We start from the raw sequence: 14641 nt of genomic DNA, 5'->3' as shown, positions 1-14641 counted from the left end.
AGTTACGATATCATTTTTATTTCATTTATTAATAATATATTTGGCATCTAATTATGGAGAAAAATCTAATTTTGTAAGAATTAAACATAATGACTATTGTTTATTAAGAAAGTCCATCGCTGCAAAGACGTGCTTGGTAAGGTCTGGAGCTGTTAAAAATATTGTTGGAAATGGCTTTTGTTTCAGCCTGAAATTAGTTCCATTCTTTCATCAATAAAGGTTTACTCTCCCTGCTGTTAATATTAGAGAAATGATTGCTTCTTTTATTATACTTTAATTTAGTAATTTCTCTCTTCTATAAGAAAAGTAAGTGAAAAAAATGAAGATTGAATTAGCTAGGTATCCATAAAATGACTGCTCTTGTAAAGGGCCAGTGGACAACTTGCCCTTGGCACAATGGGGTCATCAGGGAGAGTCTCTGGGATCGTAGTTATCTATACCTGTTCTTGTGCTACTTGGTTTGATGGGGAAGCATACTGCTCTATTTTATCCCAAATGCTGAAACAGCCAACTCTCTATCATGAAGCTTATGACCCTTCACCAAAACAGCTTGTTAAGGAAGCTTTAGTTCTAAGAATTTTGACCATCTGAAAGTTATCTCCTTGAATCTTTGAGAGCTGCAGCTGGATTTTATTTTCCAGGTGTATCAGCAATGTAAAAGCCATTTCTACATCACGAATCTCGGAAAACTCAGCAATAGCACCCATTTTCCGGAATGCTGAGCAAGCAGAGCACATTGGCAGCAGCAAGCGGCGGGTGACGGAGGAGTGCTTCATCAAAGAGGACAACAAAAAGAGCAGAATAGATGTAGCAAGTACAGGTGAAGGACATGCATTTAGGACACAGGAAACCAGACAAGCCCAGGGGAGCTTACAAGGCAAACCCCTGGTATCCGCTGGAATTAAGACCTCCAGACAGCAAGATCTGGTGACCCCATTGGGTAGGAAATGGCTTTTGTGTCAGCCTTTTGAAGCTTCTTAACCCTTTTCCAGCAAGCATTTCCAACTAAATTTCACTTAGCCTAACAGCCTGAAGGAGACGTAATGCCATACTGATGCCATTTGTGTTTGTAACTCAATCACCTTTTTTTTTTTTTTTTGGTTTGAAGAGATGAATGCCACCAAGAGAGTTCTTTCATGACTTCTTTAGTTTCCAGCATATTTATGGTGTGAGAGATGAATGTCTATATCAAGTCAGATTCCTGGAGACTTCTATTATCTGAATTTTTTAAAAATATTAACACTTGGCAGAGTGCCTAGCACAAGATAAGTGCTCAAGAATTATATGTTGAATACATTTAAAGTTCTGAAGGCCAAGTTATTATTTACTCACCTCCCTTTTTATCCTTTGTATGCATGTAAGAAGCTGCCTGCAGTAGATGCTTAAATAAGTAATAGATGGAGAAATGAATAGGTTCATGGAAAGCAAGCCATGGAAAGTAGAAAGAATACTGCAAGAATATTACTGAGTATGTGTTTTAGACCCGACAGGGATGTGGACTAGAGTTTAAACACTTAGGGGAAATTTGAGAGCTGTAGAATATGTCCTTAGCAAGTTTTACTGGTTCTTTTATTTCCAGCCAGGAAAAATTCATCTTTGGGCCTTTAATGTACCTTAAATAAAGGCTAAAATACTCTGGAAAGTAATATATAATAATATTAAACATTTCAATGATGTGAGGAAACTTTTCATCTTTCTCTCCTTGCTTTAATTAAAATAATGGATATTATCAGTGGTGCCTTTTTTAAAAATGGATCAAACAATTTCTCACATTTGAATTTTCATTTTCAGGCTTGAGAGAATCACCTGTGTGAACAACATTAGGGTTAGAGATTTTCAATTACTATGACATTTTGAAAAGTTGTCCTGAAGATGGTATAAACCATCGTTTCGTGGTCCTGACATTCTTTCTCAGATGTCAGGTTTACCTTCATGAATTATAGACCATAATATGAGATAAAAGCATATATCCCCAGGATTATTAGGAATAAAATAAATGGTCCATTTTATTATTAAATGAGCAACATTTTATTCTAGTTTTTTAAAATGTTTATTCATTTATGAGACAGAGAGAATGAGGAAGGGTCAGACAGAGAGGGAGACACAGAATTGGAAGCAGGCTCTAGTCTCTGAGCTGTCAGCACAGAGCCCAATACAGGGCTTGCACTGATGAACCATGAGATCATGACCTGACCCAAAGCGGGACGCTTAACCGACTTAACCATCCAGGCACCCCTTGCAACATTTTATTCTGAGGCCCAACTGTGGTGCCAGAAAGAGGTTTGACTGCTTAACAAATGGCCCTTCTTTTCCTCTTATCTTCTAGATGATGTCCCAGCTCCTCCTGCCCCCTTTAATCACCGTATCGTGACAGCCAAACAAGCAGCAGTCAACAGTTTTTACACTGTGAGCAGAACGGAAATTTTAGGAGGGTAAGTAATGCTCAGTTTTAATCCTCTTTCAACAAAAGAAGAGTGTTTTCAAAGAGACAGATCCTGAGGATTTCATAAGTGTTTTCCACTTTTGACCTGAGAACGAGAAACATCATAAACAAACATTTTAAGAGATTTTAACCATTTCTGAAGATCACCACTGATGTCAGAAAGGTTGATGTGGGGACAGTGACTAAACTCCACATTTATTATCTGCTTTACTTCCCATGTTGTAATGTCTGAAAGTGGGACAAACCCCATGTGAGTCACCAGAAGTTTTAGAAGCTGTCCAAAACTTGAAAACGGAGACACTAAATGTAGAAATGAGTGAACACAGTGTATTTCTTGTGGCATATATTAAATCTTTTTTATCACTGTTGTTGGTTTTCCATTTACGTTGTTACTGGATTAATTACTATTATTCATTTAAATTGATTGCTTCCCTCACTGAAGAATTTATTTGAAGGACATCTAAATGCACACTCTCTCCCTGAAGAAGGAAGAGTAAAGTCCACTAGGGACCAAGTTTATTACTAGGGGATATTCCTCTTCTATGTCAATCACAATCCCCCTTTGAAATCTTGTCATTTAAAGTCTGAAGAATAAAGCTTACTGCTGTCAGAATATCTATGTGAAATAGCAAGAGGAAGCAGACCATTTATAATAATAGACACAAAATTTACTTACCAACACATAGAAAATATGCATAGTGACTATCATGCATGTTTCTGTATTTGGTCAGTTGGGGTTGTGGTCAATATTTGTGAAGTCTCTTCTTCCTCTTCCTGTTCCATATTTCTTCTGCCCTCTGCCATGGAGAACCACCTGAATATTTTACTCCACAGCCTGCTTAGAGAGAATGCCCCTCAAGACTGCAAGGAAGGGCAGAGAGAGAAATGGGAACTCTAACATGTGAATAGGTGCATGGGAGTCTTTAGGATGACTGCACGCAGTCATTTGGGTATTCAGGGACGTCAATGGCAAGCGAGCAACTGTTTCTCTGAAGAACAGTTTTTTTGCAGAAGAGGCTTTGTGACAGTTCCCAGGGCTTTTTCTTAATCAGTAGCCATATGTGAGGTACCTGGGGCTGTGTTTATGTGCTCCAGTAAAGAGACTGCATCTGGAACAGTAGTTGGAATTAAAGTCATCACTTGGTTTTGTTTACAGTAATACCATTCTCTAAGACCCATCTGTTTCTGCACAGGTGTGTAGCTGAGTTGAATCGAATATGGTGGCAGTCACCACCCTGCCTTGTCAGTTATGGCCACCACCCTCACCTCTGCAGTTCTCCAGAACTGTGGTGGACCTTAGGTTCATAGTGTTGTTCATGAAGCTTCCCCTTTCTCCCCTGCCATGATAGCCACATTGCACAAGCAGACACCTGTGTTCTATTTTACTACATCATGAATCAAAACAAGAAGTAAAATTTTTTTTAAATGTTTATTTATTTATTCTGAAAGAGTGGGAAAGAGAGTGTGTGCACATGTGAGAGGGGGAGGGGCAGTGAGAGAAGGAGAGAGAATCCCAAGCAGGCCCCACACTGTCAACGCAGAGCCCAGTGTGAGGCTCCATTTCACAAACTGTGAGATCATGACCTGAGCCAAAATCAAGAGTCAGATGCTTAACCGACTGAGCCACCCAGGTGCTCCAAGAAGTCAAATTTTAAAATTGTTCATGAGTGTGCATTTCTGTATGTGATCACATTTGTAAGAAGCTGTCCTTCATAGTATATATAAATTTATATCCAAGCTAAACTGTTGAAAATATTATAGGTGATTATGTAATAATGTATTTTTATTATATTTATCTATATGCAATATTGTTATTACTTTATTTGTATGCAGTTTCCAAGAATAATTTTACATTCCTCACCTGTAGATTTTATTATTCATATGCTTACAAAGCCTAGCTTATTACATTCATATGTATTAAAAAAGATTCCATTTTTTTCTATAACAGAAGTTCTCAAATTTTAGGGGGCATATGAATCACCCAAGGACTTTGTGAAAATGTAGATTCTGGGGCCTCACCTTGGATTCTTGCCTCAGTAGTTCTGGGTAGGGTTGGGAAACCCCTCAGAAGAGTCTGATGACTATGACCTATAGACACACCTTGACATTGTTTTACAAGTTTATTGGCTAGTAATGCATAGTAGATGCATTAATACGTTTGCTCATTCAAACCCCAAAAGAGAAATTCCCTGACAACCCCATCTTCCACTTGGCTTCACTTCATACTGTACCACATGCTTTTCTTTGGCAGGGGACGCTTTGGTCAGGTTCACAAATGTGAAGAGAAAGCAACAGGTCTCAAGCTGGCAGCCAAGATCATCAAGACCAGAGGCACCAAGGATAAGGTAAAGGCCGTGCAACATGGATCTCTCCTTACCCTCAGCTTCACTTCACTAAAGCACCATTCCTTCTTCTTAGGATGAAGTGAAGAACGAGATCAACATCATGAACCAGCTGGATCATGTGAACCTAATTCAGCTCTATGATGCCTTCGAGTCTAAGAATGACATTGTGCTGGTCATGGAGTAGTAAGTGTTCTCCCAGCCCCCTCCCTCCCCTGCACCACTGCTTGCATGCATCCAGAGCATACCTTAGAATCCATGACTATGTGGCTGCAGCTCTGTCCTGCTTCATAAGTCACTAGATCCATGCTTGGTGCACCCCTGATTCTGACTGGTGTGTATTAGACAATCACATCAGTTTCAGAAGGAAAATTCTTAGGAACACACATCTTCATGTGTGATTTTACTGAGATGAAGTAGAATGACAACATAGATGTAGCTTTATATCTAAGTTATACTGTCAAATATCCAGATTAAATATTATTCTGGTTAACCTGGAGGAAAGTGATTTTTGACCTATATTTTATTTTCAACCCAACTGTTAATACAAGGTTCACATCAAATTATTAATAATTAGGGCTAAGAAACTTCCATTTAAATTCACTTTATTTTTTAAAAATATTTTAATGTTTATTTATTTTTGAGAGAGGAGGAGGAGAGAGAGAGGGAGACACAGAATCCAAAGTAGGATCCAGGCTCTAAGCTGTTAGTACAGAGCCGGGTGCAGGACTCAAACTCACAAACTGTGAGATCATGACCTGAGCCAAAGTTGGGGGCTCAACTGACTAAGCCACCCAGGAGTCCTTAAATTCACGTTTATAGAAAATTAATACATATTTAAGTTAGAAAATGAGTAGTTTTAATTAACGCTGAATTAGTATTGTGATGCAGTTCATTCTTTTCCTCTGCTTGGGGTTTTGTTTATCATTGTGCAATAGAAATTTTGGATAATAAAAAGTCTAGCATCTGAAGCACATAGAAGCACTTTAACACTGAAATTAGTCTGAGAAGACCCTGTTTGACATTCATTTGGTATCTGGTTTACTCTCCCTGCCTTTATAGTGTCTTCTTTATCTTCTATATGTTAGAGAATGGCAGATGTGGACTCACTCCAGAGCTGCAGCCACTGGATGACAGGGACCTTGAGACTTTCCAGTTGTGAAATTCTTGGTAGCTAAAATTAAGGCCTTCAGTGTAAGCATCATCTAACTGAGATAGCGATGGAGGTGGAGAAATCACTGTGTGCACACATCTGTTAGAAGAGTTAGGGGAGCTTAAACACCCAGCTGCCACTACAAGAAATGGCTGTGTACATTAAGGACTCAGGACTTTGATCCTCTTCCCTCTGCAGCGTGGATGGAGGGGAGCTGTTTGATCGCATCATCGATGACAACTACAATCTGACTGAGTTTGACACCATTCTGTTCATCAAGCAAATATGTGAGGGCATAAAACATATGCATCAGATGTACATTCTCCATTTGGATCTGAAGGTAGAGCATGTTTTGTATGGAATGAAGTATAAACCCCTCCTACCCCTCTCCTCCTGTGGATCAGTGGGCCCTGTCAGATACTATATGCCAGCTTGGGAAATTAATGCTATTATGAGGTGTTATGTTTGGGAATTAATAAAAATCTGGATTCTTAGTATCAGCTCCCCATTCCCAATTTTTGTACCCCCCAATATTTGCATGTTTCCATCTTCAGAGACTACTATTCAGTTTCTTATAACTTGCCTGTGTTAAATGAATCCACATAGGATATGCTTTCCCTAAAAGTTTGGAATTAAAACCATCACTATCACCACCATCATCACCCCCACCACCACCCGCCAGCACCACCACCACCATGGTTTCCTTGTGTCTTTCTCATTTTTACAATAAGTAGGTGGGAAGATTTTAGCTAACTCAGAATTCACTAGTGGTAGCCAAACTTTCCATTTCCCCAAGCATCCCAAGCAGTCTCAAGATTTTATAGGAGGTTCTGAACTTTAGGGATTTTGTTTTCCTGTGGGCATGCTAAAGCACTGAGTAGAAACCTATGGCAGAATGGGGTACAGGGCAGCCAGAAAGAAAGGAGGTGCTAAAATGCTAAGGAGCAGAGAAGGCTGGTGGCACCCCGATGGATATAGTAGGGAGCCTATGTGAGTGGTAGGGAGCCAAACCACCTTCATTTCTCCTCTTATTTAATGACCCTTCCCTTTTGATCTCTTTCATTATGAAGTGCCTAGAATTGGACAATACATAGTTACAACCCAGGCTCAATAACTCTGTTCAGCTCTAATATCAGGGCTAAGTATCATAACTTGCCTCTTCTTATGTGGCTCAATCATTTTCTCATTTCCCTGTTTGCACAGCATGACCATGAGATAAAATACATATTCTATAGAACATGCCATCTATTGCACGTCATAGGGGATTGTAGAACTAAATAAATCTAACATTTTTAACAGGCTTCCATGGTCCTCTCGTCTTATAACTTGGCTTCCCTCACTGTCTTGATTTATATGCATTACCTCTCCCATTCACAGGGAAGGAGGAAGTGATCTATAAAAGACAAAGTCATAGGTTAAAAATCATTAGCAAAGCCCTTGGCTACAAACTGAGTTCAATAATGTGTATTTTCATGGAGCATTTTCAATGAGTGTAGATATTCTGCAGATATCCCTAAAGGGATTTGATTGGCAACTGAAACTAAGACTTGACCTATCATAAATCAAATAGCCTGTATGTGGCTTCATAACATTGATTGAGGACTTCCAATGGGCAATTTTAGTTATGGCTTGTAGGTAAAGATAATAGTAAAGGCGAAAGCTGAATGGGTCATTAAGGACCACTCATCCCTTTCAGAAGTCTCCTTGGAAGGAAAAGGGCCAAAAATATTAAGAGTGCTTGTCACTACAGAGGATAGATTAGAGGTAACTTAAAAATGGTATCCTTTATATTTTTCTGTATTTTACAAATCTCATTCAATCAATATGCTCTAATTTCATAACTAGAAAAAAATTAACTTTTTGAAGTACCCTCAAAATGGTTTCCTTACATTCTGCAAATACATTTTTATGTCATAGTATTCTTTGACAATTGAACAGCTTTATGTATGATTGATCAGTTATTTGAGCATGAAACTAAATGTTCTTATACAGCATCTACTTCTCTATAAATAGCTTTTACTTGTAGATATCAGTTTTAGAGATATTTTAGAAAAGGGCTTCCAAAGACATGCCAACCAAACGGGCTATTGAATATTGCTAAGGAGACACTATTACATCATTTCATAAAGTGCTTAGTTTCTGATCTCATTTGAACTTACTCTCCACCGGGACAAACAGGGGAGGACAGCCATGATGCCACCTAAAGAATAAGACATAGGATCCTAGGGATTCAGCAACTTAGCTAATGCACCCCAGCTCTTAGGGAAGAGTTGGGATTAGACCTTGAGAGTTCCAAGCAATTATTTGAATACTTTATTTCTATTTTTTAATGGATGACTTTGACTTTATTACTTTAAAATTTTTTAATTTATTTTGAGAGAGAGAGAGCAGCAGTAACAGAGAGGGAGAATCCCAAGCAGGTTCCACACTGTCAGTGCAGAGCCTGATGTGGGCTTGAACTCATGAACTGAGAGATCATGAATTGATCATGAATTGAGTTGAAACCAAGAGTCAAATGCTTAACCGACTGAGATACCCTGACAGCCCGGATGACCTTGGCTTTAAATGAAATTCTTTATTTTTCTCAGACCTCAGTTTTTCAGACTTAACAAATACGGTACACTTGTAAGACATTCTATAAACACTGAGTTCCATGCAGTGCTACTATCTACACTTTTCCCCCTTCACTTCAAGACCATTGGATTGGCAGAGCAAAGTCTATCCAGAGTCAAACTCCAAGGGAACACTTAGTCAAGAGTTTAGGTATTGAGAACAAACTCAGCAAAACTTTGGAATTGCTGAGAATGAAGAATGAACATGGGGGAAGCCTTCCTCTTACACATGACTTTCCCAAAGACTAAGCGCAAAGGGAAAATCTGGAGGTCAGGAACGTTCATGTTATATTGCATACTCAGTGTGGCTGTTTAAATGAATCAGACCATTTCTCCTGGAACTCATAAATCCTTGGGAAAGATATTCCTGCAAGAAGGGGAAATTCATACTTAATAATTTTACGGGGGCAGATGTCAAGTCTGAGACAGCCTCCACCAGTCAATTTGGAAGGTACTGAAGCAGCCCCCTTGTCTTTCTTTCCTCAAGGAGGCCTCTGCCTGAACTCACACATTATGGTAAACTGCAGAACCAGTTAGAGGGACAGGCAGGGTAATGCAAGGTTGGCAGGGTACCCACAACCTCATCCACCACATAATTAAAGGAGAAAATACCCACACAGACAAGCCAGACCCAAAGTGAAAGGCCTGATATGTTTTTCCTGAGCATCGTTGTATTTTTAGTTGTGGTTCGAGGACAATTTGAGTGAATGATGGTTGTTTTCATTGCTAATGTGTCTCTTTCTCCTGGCAGCCTGAGAATATCCTGTGTGTGAATCGGGATGCTAAACAAATAAAAATTATTGATTTTGGATTGGCCAGAAGGTATGTGTATTTGGACATAAATATGAACGAAGGTAGAGAGCATGATGGGTGCCCTTTCTTTGCAAAGATAAATCTGATACACTTCTTGGTTTTATACTTTTATTTAGAATTAACTTAACAAAAATCATATCCCAGTCTTACCTTGCTGATTTTGGAATTGAAATGTTTAGAAGTTTCTACAGTGCATCTAAGAAAAAATTTTTTTAAAAACTTAAAATCTAATACAGTGAAGTTATTAAATTTGAAGACATTAATTTAGAATTTGTAACTTGGTCTTAGTCTTTTATAATTGTTCTATCTGTAAAGAGAAGATTTACTTTTAAAAAACAGTGTAAACAAGAAGGCAAACGGTTCTGGTATACATAAGCTTCTTAAGTGAACAGAGTTTACGTGTACTTCAGCACACTAATGTTGAATATAAAATGGATGTAAATTATTGCATTTAATTTGTTCATTAATATGGGCTTATTTAAGCCTTTGACATGTCAAAGATTGTATTAGTTTTCCTTTTGTTATAATCCAGGTGTTCTAATTATTCTGACTGGCTTTTCCCACCACTGTCAGATTATTAAGGCCTTAGAGTATGAATTATGACTCTTAAACTCCTGGAATTTCTTTTTTTTTTTTTTGCAAATTTTTAACACTATCTCCTAAATATGTAATTTTCTTTAAAGTCTGTGTATTTTAAATTTGCTGTATGACTGAGGTTATTTTGTCTTAGAAACTGCATCTTTTCAGTTTCTAGGATTGTTGACTTTTGATGGACCTTCTCTATCCCTCCATTCTATTTCCTAAATTCCAGATACAAACCCAGAGAGAAGCTGAAAGTGAACTTCGGAACCCCAGAATTTCTCGCTCCTGAAGTTGTGAACTATGATTTTGTTTCCTTTCCCACTGACATGTGGAGTGTGGGCGTCATTGCCTATATGCTGTAAGCAGATCTCCAATCTCTCTGACACTCACAAATATGAATAAAATCCCTAAATTAGGTCTTTTAAAAATAAATAGCACCATGACATATTGAGTCGCTTTCTAGGCTCTGTGGATCCTGTGGGTGGAAGGAGTAAATTCTTTCCCTGCACATCACCTGAAAAAGTAAATGTGTATCTACTTGTAATCACTCCAACCCTCAGGACACCACCCAATACCATAAAAACAATTAAAAAAAATTAAAAACAACTTGCGTCCTGATCTCCTAAATGACTAATGCTAGCCTTATTCCTTGGGGTTGACACTTTGGTGTTTGCCCTCTGAGTGTGTGGCAGACTTTAGCAGCTGTAAATGCTTTAAGAAGGAAGTTGTGTTGCCCTTAGAGATTCATATTTCAGTGTAGCTGCTGACTCCATTGCTGCAGGTGTTGAATTAAGAGCTAGGGTGGGGGAGGTAGGCATTTTCTTGGTTGCAAAAATATATTACAGAATTATGTTTAATTATCAGGTTATTTGCCTTCTCTCAGTTTTAAATGACAGAACCCAAAAAAGCAACCTATTTGTAAAGAGTTTGAAGCTATTTAAACAATGCCCACTCTGGATCCTGTGTCTTACAGACTGAGTGGATTATCCCCCTTCCTGGGTGATAATGATGCTGAGACCCTGAGCAACATCCTGGCCTGCAGGTGGGACTTACAGGATGAAGAATTTCAGGACATCTCTGAGGAAGCCAGGGAGTTTATTTCCAAGCTTCTGATTAAGGAGAAGAGGTAACCCAAGTTTGTTCCAGGCTCTGGAAGAAGGAGAGATAATAGGGAAGCTTGTGCCACCACAATTCATGTGAGATAATCCCCAAATTCCCTTAATGACATCTCCGATGCCTGTGCAAAGTTGTAAATGGAAGGAATTTGATGCTCTTAATCTTGTTTTACTGAGATCTGGGACTGGTTTGGTCCTGAGGCTTGAAAGGGGCTATAAAAACTTCCCTCCTTCTGCTTTTTGCAATATGGCTCTAGCAATTAGGGGCTCTTGCTAGGCCTCAAAATGAAGGGTTTAGGATAAGTTATTTCCATAACCCCTTTCACATCTACAAAGCCCATATCTGGCTCTGTGTAGCTGAACTTTTAACTATCATTTCATTTGAGAATCTACTGTGGGCCAGACTGTGCCAAGTGCTTCATAGACATGTCTTTTAGTTTTTTAAGTTTATTTATTTATTTTGAGAGAGAGAGAGAGAACATAAGGAAGGGGCAGAGAGAGAGAAAGAGAGACAGAATTCCAGTCAACTCTGTACTGCCATGCAGAGCCCAAGGAGGGGTTGGATCTCATGTCCCTGAGATCATGACCTGAGTCAAAATCAAGGGTCAGATGCTTAACTGAGCCACCCAGGTACCCCTAGACATGTCTTTTAACCCCCATCCATATCCAAGAGGTGAGAATTATCATTACTGTTTTATGGATAAGACTCTAAGTAGTTTGCCTAAGATCATATGGCCAGTAATTGGCAGAACTGATAGTCAAACATGTCAACCTTCCCCTAAGGCTGCACATTTAACTGTTATATATTACATGGCCTTCTATTTCCACATTAATTCAAAATTCAGAGGATGAAGAAGAGTGATGTTGAAATATAAGGGGTTGCATTTTAGAATTATGGGTAGGGGAAGGACATTGTGATTAACCAGTCAAAAAACAGTTCTGATTTTTTAAAAGTTTATTTTATTTATTTTGAGAGAGAGAGAAAGATCACAGCAGGGGCAGAGAGAGAAGGAGAGAGAGAGAATCCCAAGCAGGCTTTGCATTGTCAGCATGGAGCCAGATGCTCCATGTGAGCTGAACTCACAAACCATGAGATCATGGCCTGAGCCAAAATCACAAGTAGGACACTTAACCGACTGAGCCACTCAGGCGCCCCCAGATGGTTTTATATCTAAAATATATACTAGTAACAGTATTTAAGATTTTCAAAGCTAACAATACTTGCTTTGTTGTTTTATTATTTTTAAGGCTTTTAAGTTATTAATAAACGTGATCATGAACAGATAGGAGGGTGTATTTGAGGAGAGGGGATTAAAGAAATATCATGAGCATTGGGTCTGGAGAAGTACCTGACACAAAGGAGGTGCTTTATCTATAATCTGCCAGGAAACGTATCTGGGGCATTAAAAACAGATGTATAAACTCCAGTCCCTGCCTTTAGGTAACACGTGATCTAATAGAAGAGATAAGTATTTTTAAAAAGATATAACCCAATGCAGTTAATGCAAAGTTAGAGTACATTGAAAAGAGTCAGGACTGAGTCCTAAAGTATAAGGAGGACTTAGCTAGGCTGGGGGTGTCAGTCTGAGGACAGGGGAAATAACAGACATTGGTTTATTTTTTAATGGAAAGGCAGAACAGCTGGTGTTACTATTATTATTATTTGTAGATTACTGAACACCAGGCAGTGGACAAATGGAAAGTGTCAACTCTGTCAAGTCTTTGGTGGCTGAGACCCACATTTACTGAGAATCTATTTTATGGACATATATTTTTTGTGTTATTTGATTCAATCCTCTGGATTAAATGAGGAAATTGAGGCTGAGGGCAGTGAAGCAGTCACACGGCTAGCACCATACCCTGACTACTCCTTGAGTCTGAGGGTCGCATTAATACCTTAGGAGGTACAATTACACATTTGGGCAGAATGACAACTGGCTGATTATTATTGGATGGAACTAAGTTCAACACCTGATACCACTATCATAGAATACATTTCTGGATGCAAAACTAAACTTGAAATTGTATTAAGAATTTAATTATTAACACTATGTTATTGCTAACTTTTTAATAGTCAAGTTTCAGAAGTTTGACATTACAGTGCAGAAATAACAATTTTTGGTCACTATCAGCTATTGGAATGCTTCTGGGGGTCCACTACTGAAAATTTAGGATATTCAACAAAATAGCACTTCCCTCTGAGGTTGGTGGAGTTCCAGAGTTTTAAAAAACATTATATCTGCCTGCTTATGGTCCTACTAATGGTGATGTTGTCACCAAGTTATTAAACTTCATGGACTAAAGTAAAGATTTATCATCTCTTCAAATCTTATACTTAAATATTTGGTATCTGATGAAGCAATTTTATTGAAGCAGTCTACAAACTGAAGCTCCCTGGCTGTTTGAAATTACTTTCTTGATACAGTTTCAGAAGTAGACTCCAGATAATTATCCTCACTTACAGATTTTATTTTGAAAGGTTATTTAGTTTAATGTGATAAACATTAGCACACAAGACAATTTTACCAAACTTAGAATTAGAATATAATATAATCTTTATAATTCTTTCCCATGTTATTTTTTTTAAATTGTATAAACATTTGCTGGCTCAGAAAGGTATAGTTTCTTTGTAAAGGTATCTAATGTATTCTCTCTCAGTGCTTATATTACTCCCTATTTATTTAAGTCTTCAAAATTTATTTTTTAAAAAAATTTTTAATGTTTTATTTACTTCTGAGACAGAGAAAGAGAGAGAGAGAGAGCAGGAGAGGGTCAAAGAGAGAGGAAGATACAGATTCTGAAACAGGCTCTAGGCTCTGAGCTGGCTGTCAGCACAGAGCCTGACACGGGGCTCAAACCCACAAACCGTGAGATCATGACCTGAGCCGAAGTCAGACGCTCAACCGATTGAGCCACCCAGGCGCCTCTAGTCTTCAAAATTTCTTAATTCAAAAGTTTGTGCTACCATATTATTTGAAAGGTTTAATATACAAATCACTTTTGCAATTATCAAGAATCATTATAACATTTTGCTCTTGCAATAGTAAGTATACATTTATTCTTCCACTGACTGATAGAAATTCAGTTCATGAAGCTCAAACATTGCCTGAGAAATGGTTACTTATATTTGAAAGTAGATGTTCAATTAATAATAAGAATTTTGAATTATTTGCCTCAGTTGTCTTACCACTGTTGTTACCCTGACTGGTGTGATGGTAACCTACAATCATTAATAATAGTTCCAGACAAGGTAGAATTGCCTGTGAATTTGACATTTGGCCATCTGGTCTCCCAAAGGCAATGGCCAGAGCTGAGTTTGAATGACAGATTCAGGCCTCGTTTGGTGTGTCTCTGCTAAAAGCCTTCTGAATCTCCCTTTAGTTGGAGAATAAGTGCAAGTGAGGCTCTCAAGCACCCATGGCTGTCAGACCACAAGCTCCACTCCAGACTCATCTCACAGGTAACCAAGGCTTGTTGCTTTTCCTCTCCTTTTCTAGCTGACCTCTGTCTTTGGATGATCAGAGGCTAGAAGCATCCTAGCCTTATATGGGGTTCTGATTCATTCATTTCTCACAGCCTTC

At 38.5% G+C, this 14641-nt stretch overlaps 1 protein-coding gene across 1 annotated transcript in view; it reads left to right on the top strand.

Moving 5' to 3' along the window:
• MYLK4 (myosin light chain kinase family member 4) overlaps positions 1 to 14641 on the top strand; it is a 77869-nt gene that overhangs the window by 59110 nt on the left and 4118 nt on the right. The window contains exons 3-10 of the mRNA XM_077770005.1: positions 2327 to 2432; positions 4695 to 4788; positions 4862 to 4971; positions 6137 to 6278; positions 9302 to 9372; positions 10175 to 10303; positions 10919 to 11071; positions 14442 to 14520. Coding sequence (XP_077626131.1) covers positions 2327 to 2432; positions 4695 to 4788; positions 4862 to 4971; positions 6137 to 6278; positions 9302 to 9372; positions 10175 to 10303; positions 10919 to 11071; positions 14442 to 14520 — 884 coding nt within the window. The remainder of the gene's footprint in view (positions 1 to 2326; positions 2433 to 4694; positions 4789 to 4861; positions 4972 to 6136; positions 6279 to 9301; positions 9373 to 10174; positions 10304 to 10918; positions 11072 to 14441; positions 14521 to 14641) is intronic.

Source organism: Crocuta crocuta, unplaced genomic scaffold (genome assembly GCF_008692635.1).
Source record: "Crocuta crocuta isolate KB4526 unplaced genomic scaffold, BGI_CrCroc_1.0 scaffold24, whole genome shotgun sequence".
NCBI lineage: Eukaryota > Metazoa > Chordata > Mammalia > Carnivora > Hyaenidae > Crocuta > Crocuta crocuta.
Note: the sequence above shows the minus strand (reverse complement) of the source record. Positions and strands in the feature narration are given on the sequence as shown.